At 39.8% G+C, this 21,301-nt stretch overlaps 1 protein-coding gene across 1 annotated transcript; it reads right to left on the bottom strand.

Moving 5' to 3' along the window:
- Positions 1 to 10,148: 10,148 nt before the first annotated feature.
- Positions 10,149 to 11,545, bottom strand: LOC128513849 (activity-regulated cytoskeleton-associated protein-like). Its single transcript, XM_053487394.1, has 2 exons — positions 10,373 to 11,545; positions 10,149 to 10,283 (listed from the first exon to the last, which is right to left on the bottom strand). The coding sequence occupies exons 1-2, from the start codon at positions 11,543 to 11,545 to the stop codon at positions 10,149 to 10,151; spliced, it is 1,308 nt and encodes a 435-aa protein (XP_053343369.1).
- Positions 11,546 to 21,301: the final 9,756 nt, after the last annotated feature.

Below are 21,301 nucleotides of genomic sequence, written 5' to 3'. Positions count from 1 at the left end.
GTCACATTAGGCTGAATCTGAGCAGAGTATATAGCTCTGTATACTTCAGAATACATTCTGCTACTTTTCTCAGCAGTCAAGTTATCAATAAACACCAGTGACCCAATTGTATATGTTTTAAATAAACAAATAGTTCAATTCAATTTTATTTGTATAGCGCTTTTAACAATTGGCATTGTAATTAAACGTCTTTGATTGGTTAATGCAGCATTGGGTTGCTTTGCACCTTCACGGTCCCACCTTTGTGTTTGTGTGGAGTTTGCATGTTCTCCCGTGCTTGGTGGGTTACTATGGAGTGGTATCCCGGACAATATTTAAAAGGAATTGCAAATTACATTTGCAATTGCAAGGAATTTTTATTACATTTTTTATATGTATATGCATTTTTATAATTTAAATGCAATTGCAAACTTTGCATTACCGTTTGCTGTTTCGCCTTCGTGAACGCACACTGACTGCCAAATTTCAAATAAAAAAGAAAAGTCCATTTGCATTTGTATTTCCCATGTCTTAAAAGTCATGACCCTGCCATATTTAAATAGCAAAATGAATGACTATGTTTGCTTTTTCACTTTCTCTGCGTCGCGGGTCAAGCCGGCCAAAATTCAAACGCAATCGTTAATCCATTTGCAATTGCATTTCCAACACGTTACACGGAAACCTGTTAATCAGCATCAGGGGCGGGTCTATACTGTGAGGAGGGATTGTGTGGGGATAGACATCACTCGCAGCGTGGGATTTCACTCCATAGGTTACCTACAAGAACTTGAAAAAAAAAAAAAAATTTCCTCTGGGATTAATAAAGTTTTTGAATCTTTGAATCTTGAATTTTAAGGTGAGAAGTAGTAATGTCCATATAAACATGTGATAATTGGGACAAAGAAATTTAAATTCAGACCATTATAATTTACAATAACAGGTAAGTTGTTTTGCAGTGTTTTCTACTGTACAGGAAATATGCTGAATGAAATTGATGTATCTGTTTACTCAGACATCTTAGAAGATGCGCAAACCTGTGACATACAGGTCTTTCTTCAGATGTTTGCACGTTTGTAGTTGTTGCGAGATGTCTGTACTACGTATATGTAATACAAGCCTTAGAGAGCTTATGTAAGTGTACATGCTTGTAAAAACTGTCAGATAGTAGCAATTCAAATTATTTTTATGGACTCAGGAGAGACTCAATTCAAAATTATTTTTATGGACTCAGGAGAGACTCTGTGTGTGCAAGTGTCAAGACTGTGTCATGGGAGCTAAGTCTATAGCAGTGGTGCTTTCTGCCTCTTTACTGGGTCAAAGCCGAGTACATCCAGTGACTGTACAAGATTGATGTCTTCTTCAAAGGAAGAGAGAGAGAGAGAGAGAGAGAGTTTTTCAACCTTTTCTTTTTTTAACAAACCTGAAAGCATGTACTTCATATTACTTTGTTCTGAAACAAAATTGCAAAATACTATAAAATTAGGGAAGAAAATAAGAAAAGAAAAAATATAATAATAATAATAATAATAATAATAATAAATTAAACATAAAAAAAATCTATATTTTTTAAAGTATTACTATAATCATTAAAGATTGTCAAGTACAAATTCACCTTTGCCCTGAGACCAAATATTAACTTATCATGCGTAATGACACACATCTTTATGACCCCATATATTTTCAAGAATGGCTAGGTTGTCTATTGTTTTATAAACAATATAACATTGTAGGTGGACTCCTGGTACATTTACCTACAGTAGATTTGGTGAATGATAATATCAGTCATAGGGTCATGAGAAATAGAATATCTTAAACCTCCAGAGTAATTACAGTGGACTTTTGGATTGCGAGTAACTTGGTTTGCGAGTATTTTGCAAAACAAGCTAAATTTTTTAATTAATTTACGAGCGAGGTCCTGAAATACGAGTAGTACACATGTGCTTTGTCTGCCGCGTGTCACATGATCACAAAAGAGCCAATAGTTCTTTTCTCTCTCGTGCTGCAGGATTGTGGGTAACTGCGTCACATGCTTAGTCTGAGTGCGCACGCGTCACTTGTGGAGTCAATAATTTTTTGACAAAGGAGTGTTTACATTAGTGTGTGGGTGTGTGTATAAAAATTGTCCTACTAAGTAGCCTCCTCCTTCCTCCTCCCGTCTCTCGTCTAATTTCAGCCACAATTCTTTTCAAAGGCCTTGAAAAGAGAAAGCCCTAGACCACTCACTCACTCATCGTCTATACCACTTTATCCTGTATTCAGGGTCGTGGGGCCTATCCCAGAAGCGCGAGGCAAGATACACCCTTTACAGGGTGCAAATCTGTCATACTAAAGGAAATGCTGTTATGGATCATATTGTCATAATCTTCCAGGCACACAGAAAGTCTTATCTGGATGGATAACCTAATTCAGAACTTTGCTGAGTCTGTTGGCCAGTGTTTTAGAGAGTATATTACTGCACAATATCCAATGTCATTTAAATCACATTTCTTAGCCAAAATTGAGAGGACAGTTCTGAGGCAGTAGAGCATCAGGTGCCCCCTGAATAAACTGTCACTCAGAACCGCCAGATCTTCACCCAGCTCAGGCCTTAATGTCTTATAGAATTCAACAGGGAGGCCATCTTAACCTGGTGCTTTACCACCTTCCATGCCTTGAAGGACTCACTGAATTTTCTTCTGTGGTCATCTGATGTAGATTGGACAGAGAGATTTACCTGTACCCTAGTGAAAAAAACAAATCAATTTAGTTTATTACAAATATGTTTAAAACATTGATAATACATTACAAATACAGTATACAAACAGAGTTGATTTTTACCATCAGTTAATATATAAAAAGTATACTAACAACATTTTTGAGCAAATAAAACATCTTTTCAGTATTGTAAATTTTTGCTTTAAATTGCTTCCTCTTTAAGGAATGCAAATTCCACTCATAATTGTAAAAAAAAGTTGTTTGCTGATGATAGTGAAAAAGTCATGATCAAACATGTTGCATTGAGGGTCTCCTTTATTACATTCGCATTCAATTTCATAAGCATTTTCTTTTAAATTTATTTTATTTTTTGTAAAATGGAGTGATGGAGTTCACTTATGAAAAGTCTTGTTTTTTTTTTTAAATTGTTCAACATCGAGGAAGTACTCTTCTATAGGAATGTTCGTGTCATGTTTGGTTGTTTTTAAGAAAGACTTAACTCTATGTCTTTTAGAGTGTAATTGTGAATAAAAAAATAGCTATTAGGTGATTTGTGCATTCAGAGATGCTATTTGGCAAACCGCAGTTTACACAAGATATTATTTAAGTTACTGAGTTACTGTTGTCTTGATACGAGCTAAAATCAGTAACAAGATTTTTGCCCAAAGAACTGGCAATCATTGATTTCTGTACTCTTTTTCAGACCATTCTGTGTAAACCCTAGACATGGTTGTGCATGTCTCAGTAGATCAGCAATTTTTGAAATATGTAGAGCAGCCCATCTGGCATCAACAGCCATGCCACGCTCAAAGGTATTTAAATCACTTTTCCTTCCTTTTCTGTCACCCGTTTCGAACTTCATCTGCTTGACCATGTGTTCAGGGGCGTTTCTAGGATTTTCAGTTAAGGGGGGCTCAGCCCCCATAGATGTTTAACACATATTTGGCTTGTTCAGAATCAGTACTCAAATGAGTCTTTTTGATCACACATGCTGTTTACTGTATAAACTTTTTTTTATCTACAGGTACAATCAGAGAAATGTAACCAGAAAACAGCATATAACTTTAAACTTACATTGATTAGCAATATAAACAACACACCTATGAGGCTGGACAATGGAATAAACTGTGTGGGAGCCAATAATGCCAAACATTTATCTGTTAATTCTTTGACAATTAAAGGTTTTCATGTGACTTAAAAAACCTTCCATCTACAGTTAAATATAAATATTAAAACTTTGATCATCATGTTATCTAGTTTAATTTAGTGTTTTAGCTACATAAATAAGACAGTAGGTTCTCTATTTAACCCCTTAAAATTTTATAGCTACTAGGCTATTTATTCAAATTCATTAATATAGACAAACATTGTTTTAATGTAATTACCCAAAACATCTTTTTAATATCAATCTTTTTTTGTTACTATTAATTTTAAGTAACTTCTTCTAAATCAAAATGACAAAAACCCTACTCTAAGGCTAATAAATGTATTTTATGATTTGGGACATTATTTAATACAATAAAATATTTATTACTAAAAAAAAGGATTTTTCTATCTCTGTAAATCACACTGCCATGCAATTAAAACGAGTGCACTGAATGCTGTCTGTCACTATTTTTAATCATTTATGTATATAGTTAATGCCATGTGATGCGGATTAGATATTTGGGTTAACCTTGCAGTAGCACTGGCATACCTAATGAATAGGCTGTGATTGTATGTTATCTATCTATCTATCTATCTATCTATCTATCTATCTATCTATCTATCTATCTATCTATCTATCTTTGTTTTTTGTTTATAGTGTAGTCTAATATTATGTAAGGTTCACACTCCATCTCCTGGTTGCAATAGCAGAAACAATCAGTTTAGAAAATACCCTCCTGATCATTCTTCAGCTTCCCACCCCCAGTGGGTTAAATTATTTAAAAGAATAATTAATGGAACATTCAACTAATTATAAGAATAAAGTAAACACTCCAACCCACAATTGTGAAGAACTCAGTTTCAAAGTGGATGATGGTGATCCTGGGGAAAATACAAACACATTTGCACTAATTAAAATTAGTGATGTTGGTGCTCAGATTTAATACAGTTTAGTTTTCCAATGTGAATGAGAATCATTGTACAGGCTTAAAAATATTTCATGAGTTTTTGAGAATAACTTTTATTCTGCTATACCCTGCTGAGCATCTTATTCATATTGCAGAACTGTCCTCTGCATATCGGATAACCATGATCAATAGTTTTTCTTTTGATCAAAAGAAAAGACTGACTATGGCATTGCCAAGCTTTGATCAATTCCACTTCATGCCATTTTTATAATATGCATCTGTAATAAGATATATTGCATGACATAATGTAAGTTTGCGGCGGGGGTGGGGTGAGGTGGGGTGTTGGGTAGCTCTACCCAAGCTCTCCCTGCAAAGACCACCCAAAACCCTAGGTCTTCCTTATACAGTACACCTTCCTTATAACTTTTTGAAAAAAGTTTAATAAAACATACATTTCCTTGCTACTTAAGTGGTACCCTGAACCATACCGTTTGTACCTTTAGTATGAATCATTTACAAAAACCATTTACACCACCCCCAGCCATACAGAAAGTTATAGGTTCTTTTTTTCTGAGATTGTATATTACAGTTTCACAATTGATCTTCATTCTAGCTAGTGGAAAATGTAGTCAGCATAAGCAAATGTCAAATGCTACTTGACTTTTTCCACTTTAGACAAAAGACTCTTTTTTAATCCAAATATATTTTTTATTCAGTGCCAGTGATAAGATATTTAAAACCTTGTTTATATTGCTTTGTTTGTGTACATTGTATTAGTACAATTCATAGCTAAAGTTGATAATCTTTTTCATGTAAAATGTGTTTTAAACATTTTGAGCAAACAAAAAAAATGCCCCTTGGGGATATACAGTATGTACTATACATAGTTCACTCATTCATCCCTCACTCAATTTCTCTGGACCAGTTCTAATTTTACTGTACATCACCCCAGCAAAAAAGGTAAAGGGTGTTAGGTGATTATTTACAGTTTTCTTACATTACTTATAAAACCATCTTGGTTCCTAAATAAAAAGAAAAATGTAATATAAGGAAAGTGCATATACCTCTTACACTGCTGTGTGTTCTTACCAGAACTGAATTAATTTGACCAATGAAAAATTTATAAATCACACCAAAACTGTGTATCTCCCCTTTCCTTGTGTTCTTAATTCCAGTTTTATTTTTTTTAATTATTTAAAATAGGGTAGAACAGTGAAGCGTAGTTTTACACTTAGTAAAGCATAGTTGAATTGTGTGCAAGGCCTTATATAAACCGTTGCCAATGAGTCATACATTGTGAAGTAAATATTTTTTTCCATAGGGTAGTCTGGTTTCCTCCCACTGTCCAGATTAGGCCCCCTGCGACCCTGTACAGTATAGGATAAAGATGTATCTATGAAGGGGAGTGAGTGGTCTAGGGTAATCAGGTCAATCTGTGTATGCATACCCTATTTAAGTCATAGATTGGATTTATTTTATATTATGGAATATTATTATATTATTTTTTACATTCTAGGCTTTACTATTACACACCAAGGTATGTATTCTCAATTTTGAAATAGGAAATAAAAAGTTGACAATGTTGCATATTCTATCCTATATTCTGTATGTCCTACATTTCTGTTCAAATGATTAACATTCTTTGGGATGGGGAAGGAGTTTGTTAATGTGTACATGCTTGCTGTTGCTATTTGATGTTTTCAAAATAAAATAAAAAAATATCACATAAAAGAAAGTGCGGTTGTACTGAATATCAGTAGACTATGGTGCAGTCATAGGCATGAGGGCACAGATTGAGTGCTAAGGGCATCGCAAAATTTCTGAGCGGTTGAAGTCATTGGCTGCCAAATCCTTATACTATAATAGTTTTCCCTGAGGTTAGTGGCTGCTCAACACACTCAAGGTGAAAAATGTATTCATCAGCTGGGGTAAATCACTGGAAGGTGGTCATTACCTGAAACTCTTCCTGCAATGTGCTAATATTTATTTTTGTGGCCATATCAGTTACAAAAATACATTGACCAAGACCAGCTGGATATGGTTTGGAGGTTGATCTCTTTCTAAGAATTTTCTGTGGTAGCTGTCTTGCACCATGCCATGCTGAAGAATTTGAAATATTCCGATTTCGGTAGCTTTAGTCCTGTTGTACTTCTGGTTCAATTGTGTCCTTCATAGCAGTTAAGGCTCTTTAATAGTGCTTTGTCAGCTGATTGCAACTCGTGTGTTATAGGCAGCAGATTGCACATTGCATGCATCTTTTTCCTTTTTTATAATTTGTGCCATAATTTAGCAGTCAAGAAGGAGAGTGTGAGGCCAGAGGTAATCTTTTGGGAGCTTCTTTATATAAGTCTTAATTCACTCCACGAACTGCTCCTTGTTAATTCAGCCATTATTTTAAAGCCTGACAACAACATTGACTGGGCAACTCTACAGCTGATCACCTCTCAGATGTTTGCCCTTGAAGATTAACACTGTTAAATACATGCTCTCGCAGCATTTAAATAAGTGAAGACTTTTTCTGTCCCTCCTTTCTCCTCAGTAGTAATTGCAACACAACGATTACCAACTTCACTTGCTACCCACATGGAGCAGCATGTACTTGCATTCCAGGTTCATCACAATTGCAGATGTGTGTAGACATTTCTGAGATTTGCAGTCATGGATGAGAGACTTGTACTGCCTAACCCACTTGTGAACAGCTTGTTGAGAATAAGGCTTCTTTTCAATACATTTTTGAACCAATAGAACTCAGAGGTTTTCTTAACCTCAGAAAACCCCAGAATGTCACATACAACCTTTTTTAGACCTCTTATAGACCTTTGATGGGTAGGTGTTTGCCGTGGGGTATGATAATTTGAAATTTCAATGAAACATTATCATAAAAAATGAACCTTGAAAAAATCATAGGTTCATTTCAAAATTTAACAGATGGCGCTGTACATTATTTATATGCGCATATGAGTTTGCAGTTTTAAAATGCACTCATCAGTTAAAGTATGTTTTGATTTGCAATAACAATACAATTATGCAAACTATGCAACAAAAAAAGTTGCGGTTACAGCTAGTGTATTTATTTGCACCTTAATTTTGATTTGTTATTAAAGAAATATTGTACAGTTAAACTGTACAATGTGTGGTTAAACTAATTTGATCATCGATTGGTTTACAGAATGGTTATTGAATCACACCATATAAAGAAATTAGAGATTAGAGATTTTGCTCTAAATAATTAAATTTTAACAACAAAAAATGTACTAAATACTAAATAAAACTAAATAATTTTTAAACTAAAGTGAGGCACATAAATGATATAGGGTACACACGTTATAGGATGGCTACACATTTTATCTGTTATCAGAATCTTAAAAGGGCCGATTATTGCAAACAACCACAATAGAAGTTGCTACATTTCCACAAAGGACAAACCAGAATTGTCAAAAGTGACTTGGTACTTGTTTGTATGACTGTTGGCTTAATGGAGTTGAAGTTATCATAAAAATGTATGAAAAAGTTTGGGCAGCCTTGTCAATGTATTATTTTTTGCAAATAGTAATGCCCAGTAACAAGTAGGTCATTCTTGGTGCATTTTTGTCTACTTCCTTCTAACTTTTCAATGTTTTGGCACCATTAGCTGCCACACAATGGCTATAATAATATGTTTACCTCAGTGCTTTAAATTAATTGATGAAAAATGTTCTTTTAATCAAATAACGTTCCTCATTTTTAACAAACATAACATTGGCAATTGTGGCCAAAGTATAATGCCAAGGATATCTATTAAGGCAGATCCACGGGCAACAGCAATCCCAGCTGCTATCCAACGCTGCCATGCAAACAATCAGGTTAAACGTGCTGTACTCATCACTTTTTAAAAGTCTCCCAAAAACCTAATTTAGAGTGTGGATATTGGTTTCATGGCATCCACAGTGTGCTAAAAGAAAAAAGTAAAAATTGAACAGTGAAAAAGAGAGAAAAGTAAATGGAGAGAAGTGTTGAAAGAGAAACAAAATTCAAATATAATGAGAGGCCATTTTTAGTTGCTGTTTCCCTAATTGCTGTGGAAGATTTGAGTTTTGTTTGGGTCACAGTTTGCACACTCTTTTCAAGTTCAAGTAGGCTTTATTGTCACTTCAACCATATACAGTTAGTACAGTGAAACAAAACAATGTTCCTCCAGGACCAAGGTGCTACATGCAATATAAATTTACAACATAAATTAACAGAAAAACTAAACTAGCTATCTAAGAGGCCTAGTTAGCTGGCTAGCGGAGGCAAGACAGATTGACCTAACAACATAAATTAACAAAATCTTTATTAAAATCACTAGTTACTATGCTACGGGGTCGAGAATCAAAATATGGGCTTGTAAACTGCACTTCCGGTATTGCGCAACCAAGGCGGGACAATATAGGACGCGACACAAAACAATTACCCAACCAGACCAAAGTGTATTGTACAAAACAAACCAATAAATAAATAAACCAGGTGCACCAAAAACCAATATATACAAAATATATACAAATATAAACAAAGGTGTGGAGTGTATGCGTGTGTGTGTGTGTGTGTGTGAGATAGTCCAGAGTCAATGATATTGTTGTGTGTGAAATGGTGTACGGGAGAGATGTCTCGGTCTCACCGGTAAATGATGGTAAATCCGGGAGCACGAGAAAACGGAATGAGATGGGTATTGATGTGAGTCCAAGGAAAGTAATCCACGGTAAACAACAACCAATCGCTCTCTCTCTATTCCACCTGCAGCGCGCTGTCTTCATCTCTCCGTGTCGGGCCGCTTGCCGGTTCCGGCTTTATACCGGCACACGTGACCCGACGCCGCTTCCGGGTTCCCTCGCGTTGCGATCGCGCATGCTCGCGAGAGCTTACCCTGTGACCAACCCTGGCTATGGGGACAAGTAAAACCATATAGGGTCTATTTCAGTGTGCAGGTGAGCCGCATTAGCTCCGTAACCCTTTCCCTGCAGTTAAAAATGCCCCTTTATGTGGCTGCGCTACATAGACCCCCCCCCCCAAGCCTCCGGCGTCTGAGGAGAATGTCCGTAAAAGCGCTTCAGATTCACCACATTTAATAAATTAGTTTTTTGTGGATTGCCCCAAGACCCTGTGTAGTTAATTGGTCGTTTTCTTTTCTTTAATTCCGCTGGTCCCTCCCACTTGGGCGCTAGCTGTGCAGAAAATCTCTTTGCTGGGGAGGAGAGTGAGTGAGTTCTAAACCCAACCAGTTCTCCCGGGTGAAAGTGCGCTTCTTTCCTCCGGGTATTCTGATATCTGGCTTGTTGGGCTTTCGGATGTTGTACTCTGTGTTTCACTTCCTCCGTGCTGAATCTGTGTCTGTCCAGTGATGAGTAGTTTGTAAGAATGGGTGTTGACGGGGTATTGGTGAGCCTTGCTAGTGGTCGGCTAGGCTTAGGGTTGTCTGTTCCGTGTCGCTGACAAACGCTGCAAGTTCTCATGTAGTGCCAGAGGTCCTTTCTCACCGTCGGCCACCATGCCACATCTAGCAACCTCAGCAGAGTTTTTAGTTGCCCCTGGTGTCCTCCCCTGGGATTATCGTGGTAAAAATGAAGAAAGGTTTTAATTAATACCTGGGGAACCACCAGTTGGAACTTCTCTCCGCGTTTCACTGGTACCCGGCGATATAATGCCCCTTGATGATACTCGAAGGAGACCCTCGGATCTAGTGTGCTTCTTGGATGGTCCGTAGAAAGCAGCTTTAAGATAGTAGGGTCCTCCTGTTGGGCTTGGATCATCTCACTCAGGTCGCTGGGTAGGTCGGCGGAAGCTTTAGTGTTCGTGATGGCTAGACATGGTTCGTCATCGCTTTTTGGTGATGGGGGCTCTTGGGAAATGGTATCTGGACCTAAATTTAAACAGTCCTCGCAGTCTTTCTCTACCCTGGAACCTCTCTTCACCAGCTGTTCCACCGTGTTCACCGTTCCTCTTAGACATCCGGACACTTTTGGGTTGATGTTCAGCAGGATTCGCCCCACTAGTTCTTCCTCTGAGATATCCGGCTTCCACTTTAGACAGAGGGCACGGTAGTCATAGGCAAAGTCCCTCAGGCGTTCTCCCGGCTGCTGTACCCGAGACCTTAAGTTGACTTCAACTTCCGTGAGGTAGTCCTCAGGTAAAAACGCCGCCATGAATGCCTGTTTAAAAGACTTCCAATCCTTCACCTTGCCTTTCTCCGCCTCCCACCAACTCAGAGCAGGTCCTCGTAGAACCGAGCCGAGGGTTCCTAGCAGCTCTGGGCTGGTCAGTGGTCTGATATCCAGATAATTCTCGGCTTGCTCAAGAAAGTTAAACACATCAGCTGTCTCTGACGCGTTGCCAAAAGCAGGAAACTCCACGCATATGGATGGTCGAGCATAAAGAGAAGCAGAAGGGGGTGAGACTGAGGAGGTGGACTGAGCAGAAGAGAGTGGTTGAACACAAGGAGGAATGTCGTAGATATCAGGACTGCTAGGGTGCTTTACCTTGGCCGTAGCTGTAGTGACTGAAGTGCTGGGGGAATGTTGATCCTGATATTGTTGTGCAGGGGAGCAGGCCTGTAACCTGTGGCTGGTGGGCATACGAGTGAGACGCAGGCTCTTTATCTGGTTTTCCCAGATGACGTCACGTCGTAGAAAACAGTCAACGATGGCTCTCTCCATTTTCTCGAGAGCCTCCTGGCAGTAGCGCGTCAGCCCTTCCAAGCTCGCGTCCACTGCGTCACGAAGACTGATTTCCCGATTGACACTGCTGTCTAAGGATTGTCTAAAATCCCGCTCTACTGAGCTCACTTTATCTGTAAGCGCCACCATATCCACCTTGCATTGATTTAGTTCATTTTGTAGTGTGTGCACCACCTCAATATCAGTAACATGAGTAACATTATCATCATTGTCATCATCAGGTCTATCAGATATATATAGAGAACTAATCAATGAAGCTATTTCAACTGTAGGGTTACGGCGTGTTAAAAATGCCTCATCCACATCATCCAGCACATAACTACCAACAGCAAAGTCGGCTTGGCTACCACTAGTATTAGCATTATTAGCGTCCATTTTGTTCAGCCACGACACACAAAACCGGAAAATACCCAAAATTACCGATTCCCCGTACGGGCCACCACTATGTAACACTTGGATTTATTAAAATCACTAGTTACTATGCTACGGGGTCGAGAATCTAAATATGGGCTTGTAAACTGCACTTCCGGTATTGCGCAACCAAGGCGGGACAATATAGGACGTGACACAAAACAATTACCCAACCAGACCAAAGTGTATTGTACAAAACAAACCAATAAATAAATAAACCAGGTGCACCAAAAACCAATATATACAAAATATATACAAATATAAACAAAGGTGTGGAGTGTATGCGTGTGTGTGTGTGTGTGTGTGTGAGATAGTCCAGAGTCAATGATATTGTTGTGTGTGAAATGGTGTACGGGAGAGATGGCTCGGTCTCACCGGTAAATGATGGTAAATCCGGGAGCACGAGAAAACGGAATGAGATGGGTATTGATGTGAGTCCAAGGAAAGTAATCCACGGTAAACAACAACCAATCGCTCTCTCTCTATTCCACCTGCAGCGCGCTGTCTTCATCTCTCCGTGTCGGGCCGCTTGCCGGTTCCGGCTTTATACCGGCACATGTGACCCGACGCCGCTTCCGGGTTCCCTCGCGTTGCGATCGCGCATGCTTGCGAGAGCTTACCCTGTGACCAACCCTGGCTATGGGGACAAGTAAAACCATATAGGGTCTATTTCAGTGTGCAGGTGAGCCGCATTAGCTCCGTAACCCTTTCCCTGCAGTTAAAAATGCCCCTTTATGTGGCTGCGCTACAATCTAACTAGCTAACCCAGAGAGGAAGACTTTCTACATTTTTTTTTACAGACAACATAAAGTGCATGTGCAAATGTGCAAACAAGAGCAACAAAGTGACAGTGCGACAAACATGACATAACATAATACTCTGTGGTTTTGGAGTTTATATAGTGGAAACAGTAAACGTTCTTTAATGTAGCAGCAAGAATTTAGAAGTTAGTGTTAGGTAATCCAGTAAAGAATATTGTGCAAAAGAGCATTTACAGGTTGGTGTGTACGATAGTTTGGTAGTGTAAATCAGTGTGTTTGCGCTTGTGTTTGCAGGAGTGTGAAGTGTACTGTATGTGAGAGGGGTGTGTCTGATTAGCCACAATGCTGGTGGCTTTGCTGATGCAGCGTGTGGAGTAGATGTCTCCAACAGTGAGAAGAGAGACCCTGATGATCTTCTCTGCCGTCCTCACTATCCGCTGAAGGGTCTTGGGGTCCGATATGGCACAATTCCCAAACCAGACAGTGATGCAGCTGCTCAGGATGCTCTTGATAGTCCCTCTATGTAGAAGGTGTTCAGGAGCGGTGGTGGAAGCTGGGCCTTTCTCAGTCTGCTTAGAAAGAAGAGATGTTGTTGGGCTTTCTTGTGCAGGGAGCTGGTGTTGAGGGACCAATTTTAGGGAATTTGGTGCTTTCGATGATTTTCACAGAGGAGCCGGTAATGCTCAGCTGAGAATGGTCACTTTGTGTCCTCCTAAAGTCAACAACCATCTCCTTTGTCTTGTCAACATTCAGAGACAGGTTGTTGTCTTTACATCAGTCCGTTAGCCTCTACACTTCCTTTCTGTACGCTGACTGGTTGTTCTGGCTAATGAGACCCACCACGGTCATGTCATCAGCGAACTTGATAATGTGATTCGAACTGTGTGTCGCTACACAGTCGTGAGTCAGCAGTGTGAACAACAGGGGGCTGAGCACACAGCCTTGCGGGGCCCCAGTGCTCAGTGTGGTGGTGTCTGAGGTGCAGTACCTGATCCTTACTGACTGAGGCCTTTCGTTTAGTAAGTCCAGGATCCAGTTACAGAGGGAGGTGTTCAGGCTCAACAGGCTCAGCTTACCGATCAGGTTAGGATGGTACGCAAATTGCAGTGGGTCCGGTGTGGGGGGCAGCAGGGTCTTAATGTGTCAAGACTTCTAAGGGACAGTTCTTAGCACTGAGGGTTTGAATCCTGCTAAGAAGCAAACTTCCTTGCCACTCAATGAACTGTTTACTATCCATTTTAACCGTGCATTTGACTCCCCATACTCTTTTACATCCTTTCATACATGGATTCAAGTAGGCATGAGGTATGAAGTTGGACTGTGGGCAAGCCAGTCACTGACATTCTTACTGTCCTCATTCAAAGCCAAAAGTTGGGAGTCTTCCAAAGAAGGGTAACCTGTGATGATCCAAAGGGCTAAACACCACCTCTCTGGATTGTTTGTAATCAGTGACACTTGCTTGGACATAGGCCCAGTACTTCTCCCACTGCTTAACCCTTTAATTTTATTTGTAATAAAATTGTCATAGTCACAAAGCAGCTTAATACAATAAAAAAATGGTAATTTGTATGAAATGTAAAAAATGTGTATGAATCAGATTTGGGTATCAGGGAAGAACTATGACATTGGAGCTTATGAACTCTTATAATTACTCCATATAATTAGCTCTAGAGAAATTGAGACACTGCCTGGAGGAATCATCTGGACTGATCATAAGAACCTGGGCCCAGTTTCCAGATAACGCACACTCTAAGCGCACTAAGAAGACTCTTAATATATCTTAGAGTCTATGTTAACTTATCAAAAGCATGTCATAATAGATAAATATATAAATTACTGTAAATCACCAAACTGTCGCTAATATTTTCATGTAACCTGTAGTGGCGGTGAAACGAACTGGGTATACAATCATAGTTGATTGACAACAGCTGCGGTTACTTATGTGCAATGCCATTGGTTGAAACCTTCAATAAAGCAACCTACCTACACTAAACAGAGAGAGAGATAGGATGGGGAAGAAGGCAGAGAAGAGGCAACGGCAAAACGGGCACCAGGCTTCTCATCAGAAGAAGTTGTAATTTTGCTGGACGAGGTGTACATCCACAAGACAACACGCTTTGCCAACTTCTGAAACAATGTGTGTAACAGCAGTAAAAAAGAAATCTGGAGTGACATTGCGAGAAAGATGGCTGCCTCCAGTTCAGGTGCACCCAGAGACTGGCAGGATGTGTGAAAAAAATGGCATGATTTCTTGAGACCACTAACACCACTGAAGGAGAAGGCACTGGCAGTAACGGGAGAATCAGCCTCTCATGGAATCCCTGGTGGAATTGATGTAAGAAGAGGTGATGCAGGCCAGACCATCGTCACCTTTCAGTACACCATGCTCCCCGGTTACACAGAAGGTGGTACTGTAGCACCAAGCCTGAAAACTACACTACTCCAACACCTCCAAAATGCGCGTCCTTATCAGAACGACATTGCTACAGCACAACACGCAAATTGTCACCATGCTGTTGTAGCGAGAAAGAGAAAAGTTGGTGGTATTGCATGACATTCAGCGTCAGCTAACTAAAGCAAACAACCTTGCTCGCCAATCACTGAAACTGAACAGGGCAAAGCTGGAGCTGGCTGAACAACCTGGCAGAGGTGAAGTTCAACAGGCCTACAATCTCTGTACCAATCTTGCTGCCATCTGAAGGTGAGCCAGTTTTTCGTGGTTCATATTCCGATGTTCATTTCCTCACAGTTGCTAATCTGATGACCTGTTTTTGTTTCTTTCATAGATGCTGAGCAACAGTCACACCAGCAACGGTGTGTGTGTGGTCTGTGCGTGTAAATATTATTTGTATGTCATAAGTTTTTTTTTTTTTTTTGCCGCAAGTATAGTGTCAAGGATGATCCAAACTCCCCAGTCTCAAGTGTGTATCTTCCTTAAGTATAAGTAATCGTGTGGCACAAAGACACATTATTTGTCATCCTTGTCCTAGTCTGGAGAATAACTGATTCCCTATTGCAATAGGAAACCTACATGTAAAAGGTTGGTCTATCTATCTATTTATCTATCCTCTTCTTCTTCTTTTTGTCTTTCGTCTTTTCAGCGAATTTATTTGCCTCCATCTAACCCTATCCTCTGCATCCTCTTCTCTCACACCAACTAACTTCATGTCCTCTTACTGCATCCATAAATCTCCTCTTTGGTCTTCCTCTAGACCTCCTGCCTGGCAGTTCAAACCTCAGCATCCTTCTACCGATATATTCATACCAATATACTGTATGCACCTCCCGGCCAGGCTCGATTCCCGTCTCTGTGTGCATGGAGTTTGCATGTTCTCCCTGTGCGTAGTGGGTTTTCTCCGGGTACCCTGGTTTTCTCCCATATTCCAAAGACATGTAGGTAAGGTTAATTGATGTTCCCAAATTGCCCGTAGTGTGTGAATGGGTGTGTATGTGTGTGTGCCCTGTGATGGATTGGCACCCTGTCCAGGGTGTACCCTGCCTTGTGCCCTAAGCCTCCTGGGATAGGCTCCAGGTCCCCGCGACCCTGAATACAGGATAAAGCGGTATAGAAGATGAGTGAGTAAGAGTAATCTAGGTGCATGTTTATTTTTAAAAACTCGTTTGTGGTAGCAGAGTACTGACATTAGTCTGAGATGGAGATCGTGAGTGTTTGAAATAGGTTTGCTGTGCTTGAGGCAGAGCAGTGGTGAGAGAAGCTGTCTACCAATGTTGTGACCTGAGTTCACTACCCATTCGATAAATCAAGATTAATCAGCAATACGACATTTTAGCTTGGACATAAAGTTAACTTTTAAAAGAGATATTCTAATGTGTAGGCCTATTGTTAAAGGGGTCATCCAGCCCCATTTTTAAATGTTAATATGATTCTTAAGGGTCCTAATGAAAAGTTTGTAATATATTAAATAAAAAATTCTCAATGGTTGTGTAAAAAAAACACTACTTTTACCTGGTAAAAACTAGCTCTGTTTTCAGCAACCTGTTTCAGTACATGTTCCTTTAAATGCTTATGATCTCTGCTGAGCCCGCCCCCCAGTTCTGTGGGGCGTGTCTTCACAACACACAGGGGGTATAGCCACGGGAGTGTAGTCGTGCGGGCAATGCTTTGGACTGCATTACCCACAAAGCATTGCCCACAACGCAGTGCGGGCAATGCTTTGTGGGTAATGCAGTCCAAACTGGAAAACGCTGGAATATAGAGCCTGAGCCTGTTTTCTTAGGTAGTTTTTGGTTTGATTTAAGTACGGAACCTATGCGAAAGTTTGTAATATCGCCTGACAACGCAGAAATTAAAAGAATGGACATGCATCAACTTTATTTGTCTTTCTCATTACTGCATGGGCATGAATTAACGAGCTGTTACACTGCCGCGAGCAATAACAACAAAAGCGGAAAAGCTTACTGAGAGAGATACGAACGTGATGTGTTTACTGATGTGTTTACATGACTTCTTAATCTTTGAGACATCGTTATAAACCATCTAACGTTACAAAAGTAAGCATAATATAGTTTTCCGACTATGTACACAGTTTGCAACTAGACAATCACCTTAATGCATTGTTTATTATAAACGTGCGATTAGGAATTATAGAGAAGATGACATAACCATGTTTTATAAGAGTGTAAGTTAACTTACACTCCACATTCATCATGATTATTAGAAAATGCGATCTGCAAAGATTCATAGAAAAAAAAAAATCACACTCACCAAGTCTGGTGAAGATGAAACAGGAACACGAAGTTAGTACAGATCCATTTTTTAGAAGCTGCTTCCTAGCAAAACATGCTTTATATTGACCCGCGTCTGGTGAAAAATGATAAGCGCAAACATGAACGCATTTAGGTAAATCGGCGGGGACGTTAGTTTCAAAAACAAAATTCAGCCACTGCGTCCTCAGCGGCTCAGATGTTGGTAGTAATTGACGACTGCTGTGTTCGCTATTACACCCAACAACTGTACACCACACTCGCTTTGGCGACATTTTGCTCCAGCGGCGAAAAACAATGGCCGACAGCTTCTTCTTACTCGGGGCGGGTCTTTGCTAAAACACCGGTGTAAATCAACTTTAGTAGGAGCGGCCTCTGTTGGTGTGGCGTCACATCGACAGGCATTTGAGATTGGCCTGATTTCAGAAGGGGCATGTTATTTTAATAAATGAAAAGAAAATCACTGGGCAGCTCTTTATCATTGTAGAGTGGTTGTGTGCACACTCTCCTAACACACATTTCAGTCCAAACAGCTTAAAAAAGTGCATGTAGGCCTGTATGACCCCTTTAACGTTTGTATTAGGTGTGCTCTCACAATGCTCATGTGATATGTAACCAGTCTCTTCTTAAAAAGGTCATATGCAAATAAAAAGGTTGTTCTGGTTCTGGTTCAGTGGAATACTGAATAGTGTGCATGCTTTTTCCTCCGTATAATTTAATATAAATTACTGGTTATCATACGCAAGAATAGCTGCGTCAACAGTTTATGGGCCCAGGAGAGAAGCTGGTAACCGATGGAACAGATTGCATTTCGACAGAGACGAAAAGAACTATGAACTTTGGAAAACTAAATTTCTAGGTCAGATGCGTTTACTAGGACAGAAAGACAGTATTATCAGAGCCCCCTTGCACGTGATGATGAAGATGAAGATGCTGCCAGCAAAAACGAGAAGGCATATGCTGAACTTGTACAGTACCTAGATGACAAAAGTTTGTCTCTTGCCATGAGAGATGCTGCAGATGACGGTAGGAAAGCTCTACGGATTTTGAGAGCTTACTATGCGGGGAAAGAAAAACCGTGAATAATTAGCCTGTACACAGAGTTAACCTCCCTGCAAAAAACGGCAAATGAGGTGTAACTGATTTATATTATTTAAGCAGAAACCCCAATTACGGCACTAAGAAATGCCGAAGAGACGCTTAGTGATGGACTTTTAAATGCAATGATTTTGACAGGTCTGCCGGACTTGTTTAAACCGTTCGCTGTACATATCACACAAAGTGTAGTAGACATAACGTTTGCAGAGTTCAAAATCAAGTTAAGAAACTTTAAAAGCACTGAAAACTTCCACAACAGCACTGGTAAAGATAACGTGATAAGAGTGAGTGCCACGACTTCAGACCGGAGGGGTAGAAAACGGCCTACATGTTCAGACATTACCTGCTACAACTGCAAAAGTTCGACGCACAGAGATGAAAATTGCAGATGTAAAAAGAGAGACAATGTTAAACAGGTGACTGATATAGAAGGCAATGACAAACACAACTTTGTCTTTAAAGCAAGTGACTTCAAATCCAAAATACATTAGAAAGGACTGATGGTCGATACAGGTGGACATCGCATATTATTACGGATATTAAAAAATTTAAACAGTTCAACGACAAATTCTGCAGAAAAACACTATATTGAGCTGGCAGAAGGGATCTGAGCGAGCGGAGTAGCGCTGAGAAGAGGTGACGCGGAGGTGTACTTGATTGACAGTGCAGGACATCACGTGAGGACGACGCTCTATATCCTGTCGTATCCACAGAACATTTTTTCTGTTAAAACAGCAACAACAAACGAAGCTTCGATCAACTTTTAATAAGGACAAGACAAACTCATTCATAAGGATGGTACTAAGTTCTGCATACAAGAGTATAATAGACTGTATTATCTAAACACTTTAAACGAAGACGGCGATAGTTGTAGGGGATGGTATGATATTCAAACCTGGCATGAAATTTTTGGTCACTGCAATTATAATGATGTTTCCAAATTGCAAAATGTGGTTAAAGGAATGAAAATTAAGAAAAAGATTGACAAATCTAACCTAAACTGTGAAATTTGCACACATGGTAAGTTTGTTTAGAGTAGAAACAGAGAACCTGATACACGAGGCAAAGCAGCACTTGAACTAGTGCACACAGGTTTAGCTTTAAGTTTTTCATCACTTTTCTTGTAACATAGTTCATGATCAACTGTACCTTTCAAGTACTAACCCCAGGCCATTTCGCCACTAGGTCATTGATTAGACCCCTGTGGGATTAGTGTTCCATCCACTAAGCCTAGGACTCTAGGAATGCCAGCAATTGCATGGCAGCCCTGGTGTACCTTCTGGATCTCCTGGCGTGTTGCTGGCAGTTGGATCCAATCCCCAGCATGGCGCAGAAGGGCGTTGATCAAAGCAAGAACATACATTCACACCTTCATAATGTCCACACAGCTCCCGGTAGCATAAAATCTTAGCGCTGCAAGCATATAAACATTGGGACTTAGAGCGTAAGTTTGACAGGTTGGCCTGGCAAGCGCAGGTCTGATCAGGTTAAGAAGCTCCATAATCTGTTGCCTTGGACGGCAAAACTTTTTTTAAATAGCCACCTCAGGCAAAATATGAAAAGGGCTGAAGTTTTGCCTAATGAAAAAATTTACATGAACCACACGGCTCCGCGGACGGCGGCGTCTTCGGTTTAGCACAACAACATGCTGTATCGCTGCAATATCTGTTGTTTTCTGGACGCCACCATGATTACCCATTTATACGATCTTTGCCACTTAGAGCCAAATTGTTTGCCACTTGTTCAATATTAAAAGTGATTGCCAATTTTAATGCATTAATCACTTTATGAAATAGGCTAATTAAAAGTCACTCTATTAGTCCTGATATCAAATAAAATAAAATTCTTAAACAGGCCTACAGTATATTCCATCAATAATGCATTGATAACTTGCCGTAAAGTGCTTGCATACACCGCTTATTTTCGAAAGACTGCTGCACAGTGGCGACGACTAGCGTCTTGAGCTGAAACAAGACTAAGAGTAAGTTATGGTTGGTCCAGACCAACCTTACAAACATGTGACTTACCTAAGATATACTTAGAGTACAAACATTTTGGGAATCACGCCATAATGTTAAGAGAGAGGTTAAGGTGCAACTTAAAAACTACTTAGCGATAAGAAGCTTTTGTGAAACCGGGCCCAGGTTTATACTCTGGGGTTTTCCAAAACCCTCAGCAGATCAGCTGATCTGTTTTTTTTTTTTTGTTGTTGTTGTTTTATTTTTTTGATTTTGATTATTTGTTTTCATTTAGACCAGGTTCCAAAAATGTTTGAAACATATTTCTTCTCAAAACAGTGGGATACACCACTACCCTCTGGGCAGTCCAATCAGGAGTGTGCCCCAGGTCCCCACTATGGGGGGGGCCAGCATTATTTTAATAATATGATGCATCCTAGACTCATATCACAGGGAGGGAGTATTTAGTGAATATAGAAAACCTAGCTTTGTGTTTATTTGAATCCATAATGTCATAAGGCTTATTTACTGTATGTAGATGTTGTTGGTGTTTTGGACGCTCCTGGCAAGGGGTCGCCACAAGCATGGCAGAGGTTTTACCTCTAATTTATCTGGGCCTTGGGACCGGCACTGCATCCAGTTTGGGCATTTGCATTATATGAAGGTATGCTTTGCTTTTCTGGCATACAGACGGTTTTTATCTCAAAGTTCTCTTGGTCTTCTGTTATTTACTAATGATGTTCAATACAGCAGTTGAAATTGTCAGCTGAAAGTGTTATGATTTAATAGCTTTTCTCTGTTTTGTAAGCATTAGTCCAGAGCTTCATTTTCAATTCCTCAGTCAACTGCTTAGGATAGGTAATAGGTTATAAATTATTATTTTATAGTTTTGGCAATTAATCAATAAACTGCTTCTGCAAAAAAAACTCTCT

The sequence above is a fragment of the Clarias gariepinus genome, chromosome 26 (assembly GCF_024256425.1).
Source record: "Clarias gariepinus isolate MV-2021 ecotype Netherlands chromosome 26, CGAR_prim_01v2, whole genome shotgun sequence".
In the NCBI taxonomy this organism is placed as follows: Eukaryota; Metazoa; Chordata; class Actinopteri; order Siluriformes; family Clariidae; genus Clarias; species Clarias gariepinus.
The sequence above is the reverse complement of the archived record's forward strand: the minus strand, read 5'-3'. Positions and strand labels throughout refer to the sequence as shown.

Excerpts from the sequence above, each read along its gene's own strand:
- LOC128513849 (XM_053487394.1), bottom strand. The coding sequence starts at position 11,545 with ATGGTGGCGCTTACAGATAAAGTGAGCTCAGTAGAGCGGGATTTTAGA. Across the intron at positions 10,284-10,372 it reads AAGGGGCATTATATCGCCGG|GGGAGGACACCAGGGGCAAC; the intron begins GTACCAGTGAAA and ends CGATAATCCCAG.